Consider the following 17,954-nt stretch of genomic DNA (forward strand, 5'->3'; position numbering starts at 1 on the left):
TTGGGTCTTCCTCTGATTGTCCTTATGCTTCTGGACTGGATCATCCTTCAGCTGCTGAAACATCATGGCAAAAGCTTGGTGAAAGGATGCTTTACTCCCTGTGGACCCTCCTCTGTAGTTTCCCTGCTGAGTTTGACTTGTTTCAGAAGCGCTGCGGGTGCTGATCTCTGATTTGTCATTGATCGTCTTCTCTCTGATCTCCACTCCGTCTGTTCTCTCCCTCCTTTGTGCACTTTAAACTGACACTATTGATTAGGTCATCTCCTACAAACATTTGACCTACAGTGGTTGTCTACAGGAATAGCATTTTTTACATGATCTTTTAAAACAAAGATTTTATATTTCATTGCACCCATTCCTTCATGGCAGGGCTGTGCCAGCATTCCCACCTTTCAGCTTTGCACTCAGCCATCTGGTCTCATAGCAAACCCCATGTGTTATTCCTTCTATGTGCAGGATCCTTTCCTGCTTGAGGTCTTCTCCTCCTCACCTATCTAAGCCATTCTAGTTTTGGGGCTTTGTCAAAAATGATTTTCCAGTTCAGTGAGGAATTTTGCACCTGCAAACTCCAGAGTCAAAGAAGCCTAAGTGTTGAATAAATACTGAGTTTCTGTCTTGAGGAGAATGATGTACCATGTCATATCACAAAGCACTTCCCAATCCATTAGTAACTAAATTGTTAATTTTATCTTTTTTAGTAATGCTCAAAACAAAGGTATTTCAGAAGACTTGGAGTATAAAATGTGGTAATACTCAGAAAGACCAAAGAGAATGATTAAGGAAAAAACTAACTAGCCTGATAAAAACTGGCATACAAGACAAATAACCCAGTAGGGTGTTTATTATAAAGGTGTTTGAAGTTGTGTGGGTCACAACTTTTCAGAGTGACCCATCGGTTCATGCCTTTTCATCTCTGCCAAGTAGCAATCTAACTCTTGATGCATCTCTTACTACCTATGTCCTGACAGTTTTTCATTAACTTCGATATTGCTCTTTATGCCTTCATTTTGAGAAGCAGCCTTTTTGCTTTCCCCTCCACATGACTCTCTCATAGCAGCCCTCAGTAATCTGCATTCTCACTTTCTGGACGCTTCTCTCTCATACTTGAAGTTAATTAATAACTTCTTACTCAGCTTCTTATGCTTGGCTTCTTTGGCTGTTCCTGGCCTTGCCTTACACTGGGATAGTTGGTGCTGGTGCTCTTGTTGACTTTTATTTAAGTATTGCTTCTCAGACTTGTTTCCAATGGGGGTTTGCCTGGAAGTTATTGAATTGTTTAAACTCACTTTCTTCAGCTGCACTGAAGCTGCACTTAGGCTGCACTTATTTGCCTCTTTTCACACAGTTCATAAATCTTAAATAAAGATTGTAGAATCACAGAATTGTTAAGGTTGGAAAAGACCTCCAAGATCATTGAGTCCAACTGTTAACCATTAACTGTCCACTGCCAGGTTCGCCACTAAACCATTCCCCAGGTGCCACATCTACATGTTTTTTGAACACTTCAAGGGCTGGTAATTCCACCACTTCTCTGGCCAACCTGTTCCAGTACCTGACCACTCTCTCAGTGAAAAAATGGCCTGGTACCAGGCCATTTCCTCTTGTCCTGTCACTTGTTACTTAAGAGAAGAGACCAACTCCCCCCTGTCTACAACCTCCTTTCAGGTAGTTGTAGAGAGTGATAATGTCTCCCTTGAGCCTCCCCTTCTCCAGGCTAAACAACCCCAGCTCCCTGAGCTACTCCTCCTAAGACTGTGCTCCAGACCCTTCACCAGCTCTGTTGCCCTTCTCTGGACACAGTCCAGCACCTCAGTGTCTTTCTTGTAGTGAGGGACCCCAAAACTGAACACGGGATTCAAGGTACAACCTCAGCAGTGCTGAGTACAGGGGGACAATCACTGCCCTGGTCCTGCTGGCCACACTGTTTCTAATACAAGATGTACCATCTTATACATGTTCACATTCTCATCTTAACCAAGTCTCCCCACTTCTCAGCTAGTTTCATTCTCCACCTCAAAACCAAATAGTTATTGTCCCTAAAGCATTGCAAGGGATCAGCACACTGCCAGGGTGGGACTCAGCTGATCCAACACAGTTCTTTCATATGGACAAGTAATCTAAACTCCCTTTCTGGTCAATGGAGAAGCCCAGGTACTTCATAACTACCTAATACTAAAATACATGGTAAAAAAAAACCAGATCAGGTGAATGAAGCCTGAAGACTACCTTTTGTCAGCTGCACGACAGCAGGATGACTGGCTTTGGATGAAATCTAGAGATAAAGCAATGACTGCAAGAAGGGTAAAAATGGACAAAGCAATTTACAGCAATTGTGACACTTAGACTACACCCATTCTGATAAAGCACAAACTTTCTATTTCCAGAGCATGCATTACATGGGCCAGAGTTACAGAGTTAGTGATGGTGCATTAGAAAACAACTCCAAAGTGTACAACCACATTCTTGGATGTAAACCAGGCAGCAGTGGTAAGTGTAGTGAAGATTTATTTCAGCATATTGAACTGGAGAGACTGATGCTGGAAGACAGTGTGCAGTTTGGGAAATCATATGGGTAAACTGAAGAAAATGAGAAGGGGCATGGGAAATCGAGGGCCAGAGGAAGTAACTTGCATTGAAAGTTTCTATTTTGTTAGAAAACAGAAGATTAAGAAAGCAGCTTGAAGACAGAGCACAAAATCTATACTAAAACACCAGGTTGTAAAGCCTCATTCTCGTTGAGGAACATGTAAGAGGGTGATGGCTGGAATCTAGCAGCCTAGAAATCTGGCAGGTTCGAATCAAATATAAATTGGAATCGCTCACCAGTGTACGCCCACGTGAGATCACTTACCTACAGAAAGAAGCCATTCTTCCTTTAGAGGGCAGTGAGAAGTAAAGTTTTACTCCAGATATTATCAGCATTTTCTGAACAATACTTCATTCTTTTTCCTTTCAGTTGTCTCCCTACATTCTAGCACAGCTTCTGTATCAGTACTCCTTCCTTCCAGAACAACAGCCCTGATCAGACAATATCCAAAGACCAACTTGCACTGTGTGAAGCAGTACAAGATGTCAATAGGCTTTTCAGAAGCCATTTAATAGCCTATTGTATCACTCTGTACAGGACATAGTACAGTTCCCAGCTGTCATGGTTTTACTTTAGCAGCCCTTGGAACATGTCTAAACAGACTGGTTGGCTCTTCTCCAGCACTGATCTGGGCACCAATGTGTAGCCCCAGATAAGTCAGCTGTACTTCGGTTTTCCCCACCTAGTTCCACCCCAAGCAATCCCCTATTACATTGTACTCAAAAGTATATGCTGGCCTCTCGCTACAGCCTGGTGTAGAGATAGATTCTGATTTTCAGCATTTCAGTTTTATTACAGACTCTTGCATTTACTTCACAGCAAGGGCCTCATTTGTACAGAACAGTGCACCAGTCTGGTGTTACAGATGCTATGGACTGAAAACAAGAATGACTTGTAGAAGAATGTTGGATTCCTGAATAAAGTGCTTGATCTGTCAAACAAAGTGTTCACAGGTAATCTACCAGAAGCTTGATGAAAATACCCATTAAACCTGACACATTATACATATTTACAATTTAACACGTCTTTAATAGGGAGAAGTAAACCTGCTTCAACACACATACTTTATTCTCATCCAAATAAACCAGTTTCACTTCCTGCTGTGCTTATCAGCAACTGCCTGGATTGCAGTAAAATCTGACCTCCTTGAATTGTAGTCCAACAACACTTGTGTGCTAAAAGTTGATGTAGATCATCACTATCCTAGATCAAACTCTTCAATAGGTCCATTTAAAGTTCATGTTGCTACTTCAAGTACGTGAGGAAGAGAGGAAAGGGAGAAAAAATCCACCCCAAGATCTAGGCACAAAGAGAATGCTTCCAAGAAGAGGTATTTATTACAAAATTAAATTCCAAATTCTACCTCATTTTCCATTATCACCTGTACAAAACACATTTATAGCTCAAGGGAACATTCTCCCATCCACACTGTATGATACAGTAATTGCACTGTGGTTAGAAGACATTCAGTTCGTGGACAGATGGACGCACGCACACACAGACAGCATTAGTAAGAAAGGTTCAGGATACAGGACAGAATTACAAAGGAACCCCTCTCACTGCTGCTACAAACTCTTGCTCATCCAAGGGCAAGTTCTCCAAGGATGGCTCCAAACAGTGACTCCTGTAAAACACAATAACCTCACTTGGCAACGTTTTAGGAACAGTTACAAATTCAGCAGCAGTGTTATCCGTGCTAATATATCACCACCTCAGATATTATTTGTGACAATCATAGCCCTTGACATTCAAGTAAAGAGCATAAAAAAGTTTAAAAAGTGAAGCAACTCACAACCCACGACGCAACCAAGGTCTTAGTACTTTAAAGAAGACAGAGACAATTTTCAGTCCTGACTGCTTGCAGTTCACAGTCCCCTGCTGAAAACAGCAAGTATGCTATGGAAGTGGTGTTCTTATCCTCAGCCTTCCTTTCCCAGCAGGAAAGAGCCTTATGTTCTAACAGTCCACACACTTTTGCTTTCATGACACACTTGCCCATGTGTGGGGTCACTTGCTGTAAAGGGGTAAAAAAAATAATCTTACCTACATTCCCCAGCTGGCAGAGACATAGGGCTAAGGAGATTTTCACACTGTCAGCAGGATCCCGAGAGGATGAAACAGGGCTTGTGCACAGAGTGCCAGTCGAGAGGGTAAGTCACTCAGGCACAGCATGAAGGAAAGCTGCTAAGTGTGGCAATGGAGAATTTCAGGTAAATGCCTGTTTTTCTGTGTTAAGAGTTGGTCCCTTGAAAATGATTCTCAGAGGGATTCAGGAGGAACAGGAGGGAATTGTCAAGTAATGCATTTGTTTACCTTTCCATAACAAGGTTCTGGTTTTGTTCTCAGATTACAAGTATTCATTTACTCAGGATATTACAAGATGTCCTGTTCTACCCCTTGTTCAGGCACCTGTATGAAACGGATGCACAGCCTAACAACTGGGGAAAGCAAAGACATGTCCTGTACTTTGGGCATACTTGAAGAAGCAGAAGAAAGGAGGAAGATATAAAAAGGTATATCCTGTCAATGCCCTTTGTGCATCAATCAGCCTTTCCAACCGAGACGCAAAAAGAAAACCCTCCACAGACAGGAAAGGGGTGGTGGCTCTCATACCCACCGGGCTGCAAACAATGGCGGTGAGCAGTGATGACACAAAGTCCTCCACCTGGGCCAAGAGCAACCTTGACACAGAAATGTCCACTCAAATCCTCCTCACAGTCACATCCCTGTCTCATAGAATGAGTAGTCCAGTTCCTGGAAATAAGCCGGTCCCTGCTGCTGCAGTAGATACGTGTGTATCTGTCCTGAAGTGACTGTTAACAGAAACCTTTTAAGATGGATGGATTGTCTAGGATAAAGCTAGATGAGCCTAGGGGCCCTCTACCTATCCTTCAAAGACTAAAGAGTTGAAGATATTTTACACACAAAAAAGAATTTGAACCAGGGAATGTGGCAGCCTGCAGCTTTTTGTGATTTGAATCCATGGATACAATTTGATGAAATACTTTGTCAGTGATAAAAGGAGCCCTGTCTGGCAAAGTTCAAAGAGAGCAGCTGCTCCAGAGAACTGAATCTTCTGGCCTCAGAAAGCACTGTGAGCCATTTTCCACATGACTGGGGAAGAAGACTAATAAGCAGTCCTCAAAAAAACCCTGAACTCATTCCACAAGCACAACTGGAAAAGCTGAACTGAAGCAGCCCAAATTCCATCCAGAAAGCAAAGAGTGCCCTACACCCATTGCCTCATGTTTGTACTCCTCAGACATTTTAAGACAGAAGCAGTAATGGAATCCCAATTATTTTATTTTATTGACCTCACAAAATATCAGTTACTATTATGTTCCAGCTGTGGCCTGACAGGTTTTAAGAACCAAATACTGAAGGTCAAATTCTAAAACAAAAAAATAAAATAAAAAAAAAAATCAGTATTCTTCTCCTGAAAGAAGACAGACCTACACCAGTCTACCTTTACTTGAATACCCAAACCTTGGAGTCCACAGGGTACAGAGGAAACACCTGCTCTCTAGACTTCAATATAGATCTTTCAATCTTTTTACCTCCAGATTAAAAAAGAAAAAAAAGTTCTGCTGTAAGTTGCTCCCTCTTGTGGAATAGCAAGATTTTTTTTCACTGTATGCCTCCATCTCCTTACCAGCATACAAGACCTAAGAAACAGATTAGTCTCAATGTCAATCTAATGCTCTCAGAGAATTTCTGAAATGACAGTCCTAAAGAAAAATAAACCCTTGTGTGTATTGAAACATAAGCTGGGCTTGTGCATAGGAAGGTGGGTTGGGAGCGTGACATTTGCCACCTTTAGCACTCAGCTGCCAATCCACATCCAAAAGATTATTAGTGATAAAGGATGGAGGGACCCTGGCCAAGAAAGAGTGGTTCATCATCTTCAGGCAACTTCTACAAAGCTGACCCCTTCATAATAACTGAAGAAATCAAGGTTACTGACTCAATTTTTGCATTCGCACAGGTTTAATCTGATGACTAAAGAGTTTTAGAAACTGTCATTCCAAAATGCTCATGTTTCTTAGGGTTTTTTTGTTGTTAATGCTAAGAGAAAGCGTGGTGTGCTGCAAAAAAACTCTGCACTTTAAATCATAGTTTTTATTAGCTCTTTTGGAAAATCTTCCTCATGAAAATGGGACTACCCTAGGGAAAGCTCAGATTCAGGATAGCAAAATATTAAATTAATTATCTCACCAAGAGTAGAAGATGCTGAATCCCATTGTTACAAAGGCAGCACTGCACTGTCAGCCACTCACATTGCCAACAGTTAACAACTCGCAGCTGCTGTCAGATCAAGCAGGATCTGAAGAAGTTTGCAGCCTTCTCTCTCATCCTTCTTGCCTATATATCACCACAGTGAGCCCCTGGCTCATGCAGGTAAGAGCACTTCCTGCAATAACAAGTGGAAAAGAATCATCAAACCCAGTAGCTAATTAGTGCAATGACTTCCCACCATATATGACCAGCAGGTAATTAACTCAAAACCTTTAGAATCAAAAGCACATGTCCATCCCATTTGACTTAGTATCTATAGGAGTCAAATTCTGGAGAGATGTGACATACCAAGCCAGAGCCTTTCAACAGCAAGCAGCTGCCTTACTGAACAATGCTATGGATCTCTATTGAAGGGGAATGAAAGCAAGTCTGACTGGAGTCTAGTACCCCCCACAGAACAACTATGCTAATGCAGCCCTTCTGTGCGGTAGGAAATACATTAGAATTCAAGATTTGGTAAGAGAAATAAATGCACAATTCATGTTTAAAGGCAGATACGCTCACCTGTAATTTTGATGAAAGGCTGTGGAGCAGAACAAGAACTCTGAAATGAAAGGCTTGAGTGCATTGAAACATACACAAAAGAGTCTCAAATATTACTTCTTGATATAGGAACACAGGTGGGGTCTAAGTGTCATTCATGTTGGATGCTACAAGGTAGCAACTTGAACTATGACAAGAAATTGAAACTGGTTGAAGAGTAGGAGATGGAATAAAAGGAACATCTACAAAAATAGACCTAACACAGGACAAAAGCACCTGATAAACTGAATTCTGATTTCTTGGAAGGGGTGGATTCAACATTCAATGGCTTTTGACACTTAAGAGACAAAGAATTTTTGCTTGGCCTCACATTTCCTTCAATACAGTAATTTGATGCCCAGCAATCTATGAGAGGGAACTTTTTCCATATGGGAATACAGAAAGCAGATACCTTGGCACCAGCAGCCAGCAGCCAGTTTTTCATTCCTTAAGATGAAGCCTTCCCCTAAAAGCACAGGTACTGGCACTGAAATAGCTGGGATCAAAAGGTGAATGACAGCTGTCTGTAAAATTTCCAAGCTATCATATTAGTCTCTAGTACATCCTCATGCTGGTCTCCACAGCATACTGGGGCTGAAAACAAATCACCTGTCATTTCCACTGTCATTTCCTTGGCAGTTTCAGACAGAACTGCAAAGAAGCTACAAAGTGCTGAGTTGGAACAGTCTGGCTCTGGAAACAGGCCTGCTAGGTAACTTACAAATGATTAAAGGTGACCAGAAAGCAAGGCAGTATATAGGGCTAAACAATTTCATCTCTGTATGCAGAAGGCCTGGGAAACAGGCAAGGCACAGTGGCTCAAGAGATTTCAAGCGGACTCCTTTCAGTCAAATTCTAAAAATTCAGGGTCAGAACAAAAGAACTGCAGATAGCCAGGGCAGGGTAGAATGGAGGTCCCCATATACTTACAGGATGCTTTCAAAAACCTCACCAAAAGAATAATTGTTAATCATGATAGAAGTCCTAAGGTCTCAGACACTGTCTGGCTTTCCAACTATAATGGTGCTTAGATTACAAGAAGGAAGACACACATAGGTGTACAATCACAGACAGCCTCCAGCTTCTACTGCTCTGAGTGCTGGAATGCCACTGCTGTTTGACTGGTATATATTGCTCAAAAGAATTGACATCTAAGGAGCCAGCTGTCCATGAATATAACCTAAGGACTCAGGACATGAGTCTTTTAATTTAAGGGGACCTTCTCATCCTCTGCATATTCCAATGCAGGCAGTGCAAACAAATGCCAAAGCAACAGGGCTACCTATACCCAGAGTTCTCCAGAGAGGGCATGTCTTCAAAGCACCAGAATCAGCCTGACATTGCAGCAGATCTCATGCTTCTCATCCGCTGTTCCCAGGCTTCCCTTGTTGGCTCTAGAACTCCCAGGAGTCCATCCACCGGAGCCCTGCCATGGGGCTGCTAGGGTCCGAGGCCATAGGTCCTATCATCCCATAGGACAGAGGATGGAAGAGGTAGAAGCTGTGGAAAGAAATCAAAAGCCCATCAAGGACCGCACAGTTTTTTGTTTCAAGAACTTTGCAGCAGATTAGTCCATAGAGATGTCCTATAGAATCTTTGGGTTGCACTGAGCTCCACTGGGGACCTTCTGATTTCTGCTGAACACAATATATACATAGCAAACAGTTTTATAACACATGGTATTTTCTCTTAGAAACCAACAGTTTTGGAGAAAAGCCAGCTGATAAAACCTACAGCAATAAAAAATCTGCCTATATTTGAGGAATATGGCACCATCATTGGGACTAGAACCAGAAACCACTGGATTTTGGGATTGGAGGAAAATAGAGTGTTCACACTGAGTGCTAGGATAAAAGAAAGATTCCCTGCAATGGAAAAATGTTCTATAAAGCATTACTGGGACACAGATGTTGAATCTAATAAAAATTGAGGGTTTAGGACTGGGCTTGAGGATGTCTGACAAATTCAGGAGAGAAGAGAGACAGAGACTCAAGGCTAAGGAAAATTAACAGGCATTAAAGTTTCCATTGAGATGGCAGCTATCACACATTCATGAAAAGTTAAGCTTTCAGCACTCACCTGTACAGGATAAGCAGAACCAGCGCCAGGAACCCCCCTCCATATACTTTTCTAGCTGTAGTGCTGGGTGACAAGAACCCAGCACAAAACTTCAGTAGTGAGTCCCAGGTGATTCCTAGGAGAAGGAAGAGGTAGGAATCAGGGGAAGAACAGAGCTGCTATGTTCACTGACTGGGCTGATGAAGCTCTGTTAACACCAGAAGACCATTCAAATTTTAAATTCATTTACTGTCGCAACCTTCAAAACTATAGAGATTGTTTTGTATCAGCAGAAGGTTCTTTTTTCCCCTACCTTTCCATTTTAATAAATGCAAATGAGATCTGGGCCTAAGATCCTAAGTTGGTACAAAATCACAGGAAAAACTACCAAGACCAAATTATAAACACACATGACAGAAAAGTCAGGAAAGCAAACAAAGAGAAGCAACTTGTACAAAAGCATATATAAACAGTGAAACAGCAGAGAATAGGAATCCCATCTCTAAATTTAAATGCCCTAAACACTAGACATGACTACCTTTTCAGGGTAGCAACAAAAAAAAAAAAAGACAATTTGGCCCAGCAAGGTGCTTTGTGAAAAACATTTTGAATTAGTCAACGTTTTCAAGCAGTTTGCACAAGCAAGCAGAAAGCCTATTAAAATTAATAAACTTTTTAATCTGAAAACATAAAATTTAATGGAATTTCACCTGTTTTTCCACCTTGTCTTCTCCTAGACTCTAGTATTTACCTGTCAACATGCTGGAAAAAAGCATGGCAGGAAAGTAGTGGTGAAAGTAGAGAACTCGTCCCATCATAAAAAAAGGGAGGTAATGAAGGAGCCAACCCAGTGTGATCTGCCCTCCACCACGTAGCACAACTCTGGATAGTTCTGGAACACAAGAATACAGACAGAGAAAAACTCAGCTACAGTTCGTATTTGCAAACCTTAACACACTAAATAAACTCAACAGGAAAGATCTTTGCAGGAAGTCATGTATTGGTCTGAAATTGCTTCAAGCCTCTGCAACATCCTGGCTGCATTCTTTATAAACATACTGTAAGGTAAACATATGCAAGTATTCTTCCCAAGAATGCCAAGGCAGTGGAAGGATTATAAAAAAGGTTTATTTCAGGTGCAAGGACCACTTTTTTATGATGCAGCATGCATCGGATCTTCAGGGGCAAAAGGCGAGTTCCCGCCCCCTCAAGGCCCCCTTTATCCTCTCCGATTCTCTGCCGCCTTCCCAAGGAGGCCTTGGACATGTCTGCAAACATGTTATCTGTCTGCATACTACAGAGAGAGATATCTTGCTCACAGCTTTTTCCTGTAACATTCTCTGAAATGCAGAAGGAAGGAAAAACATCATCTAACCCATTTGAAAAGGCATTTTGCAGTTTTTCTAAGTGAAACAAGTTCTAGCTTTCTGTTACAAAGTCTTGCGCGATTGCACCTATCCCTACACTACAAACACTTGTCAGGAGAACAGTAAAGAGAAGAAATATAGAGACATAAATCTCAAGGGACTGGCAGGAGGTTGATTGTGCTGTATGTTAAGACCAAACGTGCAGTTCCTCAGGGCATACATCAGACTAATCAGGTCACTCCAGTTACTGATGTTTTTTATTCTCTCTGCAATGAGACTATGAGCCATCCACATGATCACTCTGCCTGGAAAGAAATGTTGCCTAGCTTTCAGAGCCTGGGGAAGAGAGTGAGAGCTCTGGTGTCTGCATACAGCTTAGCCAATAACTTATTCTATAATTGAGTGGTTTCCCATCACATTTTAGGATTCACTTCCCTCAAGGAGAGCTACAAAACGAAGCAACCATTGAAGTAAACTGGAATGGTCAAAATATGACTTATTAGGGTTTGTGAATAGCTCTACCTCTAAAATGATTCAAAAAAGGACCATTGTATCTCTTGTGTTTGCCATTTGCTTTGCAAAAAGATCGGGAAACATTTCTGATTTTAAAACACTGTGCATACTACAGTAGAACAGAGAACATGCAGACCTTCACAGCAGGACTTTGATCCAACTGGCCTGTATCCCTTGTAGCATTTCTGTTGAAGATCTGTGCTGTTCACCATTAAACTACTTAACATATGAAGATCCCACTCTTTTCCTTGTGGACACTGCTCAATAATTCAAGCTCAGTTGTTTCCCACCCCTGACACACAAAGTCCTGCCATCCATACACTTTTCAGGCGTCTGCAAAAGGCATTTATGAAAAGGAAGACTGACCTTACCTTTGAGTTCATATGTCAGTTGGACACCTCTCTTCAGTGCCACTGCAGTGCAAACTGTTATCAGAAGATATAACCCCATAGTGACCAGATTTAGCCACCAAATCACCTACACGGGAAAAAATAAAGATTTGGGACTTTATGGTGGACACGTGCATGTGAGAGGAAATGAAAAGTTACATGCAAACATTAAGAGTACAATAAGAGACACTGTCCAAAAGGAGGAGAAGGAAGAGAAACACTGTCAATGGAAGAAGCAAGACTAAGCTAAAATTTCCTAAAGACATTGACTTGGAACCTCCCACTCCAACTTACTGGGTTTCCCAGCAAATAGACACGATAATCCGTCTCATTGACACCAGAAAAACGCAGGCCCTGAAGAAAGAGATCAGAAGGAAGTAAAATGGATATTCATCAGTCCAATTGCATCTTCAATGCAATGAAGAGGTGCTATGCTTCCAGAGGCACTGCAAAAGCACTTGAAAATAGAAAAGAAGGTGGACTAATCAATATACCTGGTAGTTGATGGGCCAGTGCCAAGGTTTGGATGTAACTTCATTGTCCTTTGGTTTGAGGCCGCTGTTTCCCTACAGATAAGTCAACATAAAATTTACATGAGCAGGCAGTTATGCTGCAACACCTGTCCAGAAATGTCTGTGTACGCAAACATACATCTTTCACTCTTCCTGAGTGAAAGCTCTTTTCTGACTTACATGAACACATCATCTTCCACAGAAGGGAATGCAATGAGGAAAATTAATGTTTTACTATTACTGTGCAAGTGAAAATGTTCTTTAGGTACCATAAGAGGCAGTATTCTCTCATTTCTCTTCTCCAGCTTTTCTGTTACTGAGGACACATGTTGCATAAGCAAGACCTTTGTTCATTAAGAGACTACTGTGACAAGTTTCCCTCCACTATGAAAAAAAACAAGCTTCAGAAAGATTATTTCCATGGAAACTCATGCAGGTGCTTCCTTACCTGAGATACTGATTGCCATGGAAATGCTTTACAATAACACTTTACAAGCATTAACAATAATTTCCTTGACTACTTTCTTTCTCTTAAAAATCTGAGAAGACCTTTACAAACAATAGCAAAGAAAACCTTGGACTCCATTCTCAAAATAGTAACTTCTCATTCTTCAGCTGAAGGACTGAGGAGCTGGAAGCAGAAGGGCTGTGGCCAAGAGTACAAAAAACAATCATGGAGAAAAGACTGCAAGCAGTTCACCTTGAAAATATTTAATCTGTTCTTTTTTTATATATATTCAGAGATAAAGAAGAAACCAGAAATCACAGCACCTTGATGAACTTCAAAAAAAATCAGGAGTTTTCCATTTTCAATCCAAACACTTGCTGTTCTCCTAAATGTCTGTTTAGCTTATTTTCTTGACTTTGACCACAGTAACATCCTCCTGCCTAACAAATACTAATTTAACTTTAAAACCTTCCAGGAAGGTAAGTAAAGTATGACATAACTAGGCTGTAGCCAGATCACACCAACAGCAGAGCCAGGCATTACATCCAAGGCTTCCAAACTTGGACGAATTAGCTCCATTCCTTTTTCTAAGTATAAATTCAAGTAGGTTGCTCAGGCATGTAAATTCTGCCCTAGCTTGCAGCCATCACCCAGATCTCTCAGAAAGTGCTATTTCTTTTTGATGCAAGAGAGAGGAGGAAGAAAATGATAATCTAGAATTAATGACATCCTACCCGGATCATAACCATGTGGGATTCTAGCAGAATTTCTGCAAAAGAAGGCTTCAAAACATCCAGGCTGATATTGGGCACTACAGGAAAAAGAGAGAAAAATAGATTAGACGTCTGTATGGTTTACATTTATTTGCATCTTTCATAAAAAACTACATTCTCTCCTTCTGCAACAAATCTGCTTCCAGAATTTGAATTCTCTATGCAATTCATTCATATTCTAAACACAGAGGCTTGCAGTTAAAAGTATCTCCCAGTGAATTTTACAACTGATGTACTCCTAGATTTCCTCCTTTACTTTCAGGAGCAAGAGAAAGAGACCAAACTCCATGAAATTAACAGATTTGTATTTCTGGCTAAAATTAGAGACATACTCTTCACAGGCTGCTGTTTATCTATATGAGCCATATGTGTGGGAGTGCATTACAACAGAACAAGAAATTCTACCAAGTCAAGAGCCCAGGATTTCTCTCCTTTGGTTTGCATACAGTTGCTCTCAAAGGATGAAGAACAGTAAGTTTTTTAATAAATCAGAACTCAGCCCAAGTCACCTGCAATTCAAGGGATGAAAATTGTGTTGAATAACTCAGGCCAGATGAGGCTGTGAAACATGTAACTCCTGGATGAGGCTGCAAGGCCCATCTGTCATTATTGGCAAATTCATATCTCTGTCACACACTATTAATTTCTTGATGGTACTGCAAAGTGATTATTTAGCATGCCCCCAGTAAGTGAGGGGAAAAAAATACACCAGAACAAGGTGGATCCTAGATTTTTTTAAAAATCATTGAAATATGTATGACATACATCAATGACAATAATTCCCAATTAAACAAAAAACGTTAAAAATAACAGCCTGTACTGCAGTGCTGTCCGTGAAGATCTCAAAATCCTTAAAAAAGTATACTTCCACTACACTTCAAGCATTATCACCAGCTTGCAGTACAAACAGTGAAACAGAAAAAGGCTTCACAACTCTGCAATGGCCCAAGTTCAGCAAGTTTGCACTTAAACTGGGAAAGAACACACATATTCCAAATGCTGAATGCCAGTTATTGCCATCTGATAGCTCATCCCTTCCTTAAACAGCAAGCCAAGATGCACTCTCAAACTGAAAGGAAATAAATTACTTACACTTAGGGTTAATATGATCTTCGAAGTTCCAGAGAGAATTGGGAGTCTCCTTCAGGTATGGTGTGCAGGTGACTTCCACTTGTTCCCAACCCCTGAGGAACAGTAGAACAGTTAACCACCACTCCACAAGAACACTCAATATTTCCAGTTCATGTCTGATTTTTCCCCATTTAGCTTTGTACTTCTCCACAACACCTATCATATCATGTAACCTCAGCAGTTGCATTCTTACATGCTCTAAGAACCATGTAGAAACCAAAGCAGATTTGCAAGGCAGTCAACATCAAAATTCTACTGAGTATTTGAACCACATTTCTAACTTTGGACATCTAAAAAAGCCTAGGTCCATAGGTGGGATTTTTGAAAATGACAAACATTCACAACTAGCAACTACGTCAGTTCAACCTTTATAGTCCCTCCAGAAGAAAATCACCATCATTAATTTAAATGAATCCATGCCTACAACAGCTGTATTACGGAAATAAAAGAATTACCTTAGGAGATACCACTAAGTGTTCTTTAGTCTGTCACCCTATTTCTGGCAGGTCACATCAAAGACTTTGGGAGGAAGTGCATCAAACCCTACAGTAATGTGACAGATTAATAAGGAAATTTCTATCAACCACCACTAATTAATTAATCCACTAATTAATTACCTTACCTGGAAGAAAAGTGATTACTACCCTTTAAATTAAAAAGAAATATAAAAACTAAATATACTCTAAACCATCCCTATTTGCAGTTAAAGAGTATTTTTTTCCCCTTAGCTCTTAGTATCATCAATGTTTTGAGGCAGTAACTTCCACTCACAGAGTAAGTTTTTGTTGGAAAAAAACCCAAATCACAACCTTTTTTGAATGCTCTTGACAGAGACTGTCTTTTTTTTCTTTTTAACCAAACACATTATTTACATCTGAGTCCAGTTTTATGGTGAAGTCTAACTGGCACTTGCATTCCTGACCAGGCAGTCACCGTAGGTACCTGCCTGCGCTCACTATGATTCAGCATCCACAGGATTCCTTATAATCTGGTTTAACCGTAACACAGTGAAGGGAAATCTAAGCTAGCAGAAACAGAGGCAGCTCTGGAAACAGTAGCAACATGACTACACATGCTGCTTCCAGATCCATGGTAGCATCCCACACAGAACAGCTTTCCAGATATGGCAGCTTGCTTGTCATTAGTCTTGGTGTCTCTGCATACATGTCATTTTAATGATGAAGATATATAATTCTAGGACAGAAAATCCTGACCCCTGCTAATAGCAACTTGTAACCATTGCCCTTGTTTCAGATGCTGCATGCAAAAATGGCATAAGGTCTTCCAACGACAACACAAATTAATACCAATAAAATTTTGATGATTATGGTATGGAACAGCATGAACTGCCCTGGCTTCTAGCCATTTTTGTGAACCCTAAGGATAAAATGGGACTTAAAGAACACATCTGTCATCCCCTCCTGGACTTATCAGATGACAAGATCTATGTCCATGCCATTCCTGGATCTCTTAGTAAGGCATATTATTTTTTAGAGACAACCTGGATGCATCCTAGATCCAAGCATTGGCACCTCATTGATTATGTCTTGGTGCGACAGAGAGATGTTCGCAGTGTTCATCATACCCGTGTGATGCCCAGTGCAGAATGCCAAACAGACTGTGCACTGTAAACTTAACTTCAACCTGAAGTTCAAACCTAAAAGGGGCAGTATTCCAAGGAGGAGACTCCAAGTTAACGATCTTCAATCAGCTACAGTGAGAGACAGCTTTCAGGCAAACCTTCAAACTAGGCTCGAGGATCATTCCATAGATTCCTCTCCTGAAACACTTTGGCAACATATTAAAAATAGCATCCTGCAGTCCTCTGAAGAGTCCTTAGGGTTCTCCTTCAAGAAGAACAAAGACTGGTTTGATGAAAACAATCAAGGGATCCAGGAATTGTTGAGAAAGAAGAGAACTGCTCACCAACACACCTTGCTCAGCCATCTTGTCATGAAAGAAAAGCAGCCTTTTGTCTTGCATGCAGCAAGCTCCAACAGAAACTTTGTGACATCCAGAACAAGTGGTGGATCAATCTAGCAGGAAAAATTCAATTATGTGCAGATACGGGTGATCACAGAGGATTCTACGAGGCCCTGAAAACAGCACATGGGCCTACATATCAGGTCCAAAGCCCTCTACTCAGCACAGATGGTCAAATGCTTCTCACAGATAAAACCTCCATTCTGAATCATTGGTCTGAACACTTTCAGACTCTTTTCAGTACCACCCGTGTAGTGCAAGACTCAGCAATTCAGTACATCACACAGCAACCAGTGAACAATGAATTGGATACTGCCCCTACTATGGAAGAAACTCTTAAGGTCATACAGCAGGTGAAAATTGGCAAGGCAGCTGGGGTCGATGGAATTCCACCTGAAGTCTGGAAACATGGGAGCCTTGCACTCCATGCTAACTTTCACAAGTTTGTGGTGCGCTGTTGGGAACAAGGTGAACTACCATCAGACCTTCCTGATGCAGTCATCATCACCTTGTATAAGAAGAAAGGAGATAAATCAGACTGCTCAAACTACTGGGGCATTACTCCGCTCTCCATTGCTGGCAAGATCCTGGCAAGAATACTTTTGAACAGACTAATACCCACTATAGCAGAAGAACTTCTACCTGAAAGCCAATACGGTTTCAGAGCCAACAGAAGCACCACAGACATGGTTATTTGTTCTCAGACAACTGCAAGAGAAGTGTAGGGAACAGAACAAAGGTCTTTATGTAACCTTTGTTGACCTCATCAAGGCTTTCAACACTGTGAGCAGAAAAGGTCTGTGGCAGATTTTGGAACGTTTAGGTTGTCCCCTCAAGTTCCTTAAAATGATCATCTCACTCCATGAGGATCAGCACGGCCAAGTCAGATATGGTAATGCACTTTCTGAGCCCTTTCTAATAACCAGTGGTGTGAAACAAGGCTGCATTCTTGCACCAACCCTATTCACAATCTTTCAGCATGATGCTCCAAAGGGCCACAGCAGACCTCGATGAAGAAGATGGTATCTACATTCGATACCGTACTGATGGAAACCTATTCAACCTAAGGCAACTGAAGGCCCATACTAAGACCTTAAACCATCTTGTCTGGGAGCTGCTTTATGCTGACAATGTCGCCTTCGTCGCCCACACAGGTGCTCTGCAGTGTTTAACATCCTGCTTTGATGAAGCTGCTGAGCTTTTTGGGCTGGAAGTCAGCTTGAAGAAGACAGAAGTTTTCTATCAGCCTGCACCTCAGGAAGTCTTCCATCATCCCCCTATCACCATTGGCCAATCAGAGCTCAAATCAGTCCAGCAGTTTAATTACCTAGGCAGCCTCATCTCCTCAGATGGTAAGATTGACGGGGAGATAGAC

General features: G+C 41.3%; 1 protein-coding gene across 3 annotated transcripts in view; it reads right to left on the reverse strand.

Moving 5' to 3' along the window:
* Positions 1–6,674: 6,674 nt before the first annotated feature.
* The window catches only part of POMT2 (protein O-mannosyltransferase 2), a 29,122-nt gene continuing 17,842 nt past the window's right edge, over positions 6,675–17,954 (reverse strand). For all 3 annotated transcript variants that reach the window (XM_029964201.1, XM_029964200.1, XM_018082793.1), the window contains 8 exons: positions 14,558–14,649; positions 13,427–13,503; positions 12,227–12,298; positions 12,027–12,086; positions 11,715–11,820; positions 10,215–10,355; positions 9,485–9,599; positions 6,675–8,905 (listed from right to left, as the gene is read on the reverse strand). In XM_029964201.1, the coding sequence (XP_029820061.1) occupies positions 8,800–8,905; positions 9,485–9,599; positions 10,215–10,355; positions 11,715–11,820; positions 12,027–12,086; positions 12,227–12,298; positions 13,427–13,503; positions 14,558–14,649 (769 nt within the window). In that variant the 3' untranslated portion in view covers positions 6,675–8,799. The remainder of the gene's footprint in view (positions 8,906–9,484; positions 9,600–10,214; positions 10,356–11,714; positions 11,821–12,026; positions 12,087–12,226; positions 12,299–13,426; positions 13,504–14,557; positions 14,650–17,954) is intronic.

Source organism: Manacus vitellinus, unplaced genomic scaffold (genome assembly GCF_001715985.3).
Source record: "Manacus vitellinus isolate BGI_N305 unplaced genomic scaffold, ASM171598v3 scaffold_6_pilon, whole genome shotgun sequence".
Lineage (NCBI taxonomy): Eukaryota > Metazoa > Chordata > Aves > Passeriformes > Pipridae > Manacus > Manacus vitellinus.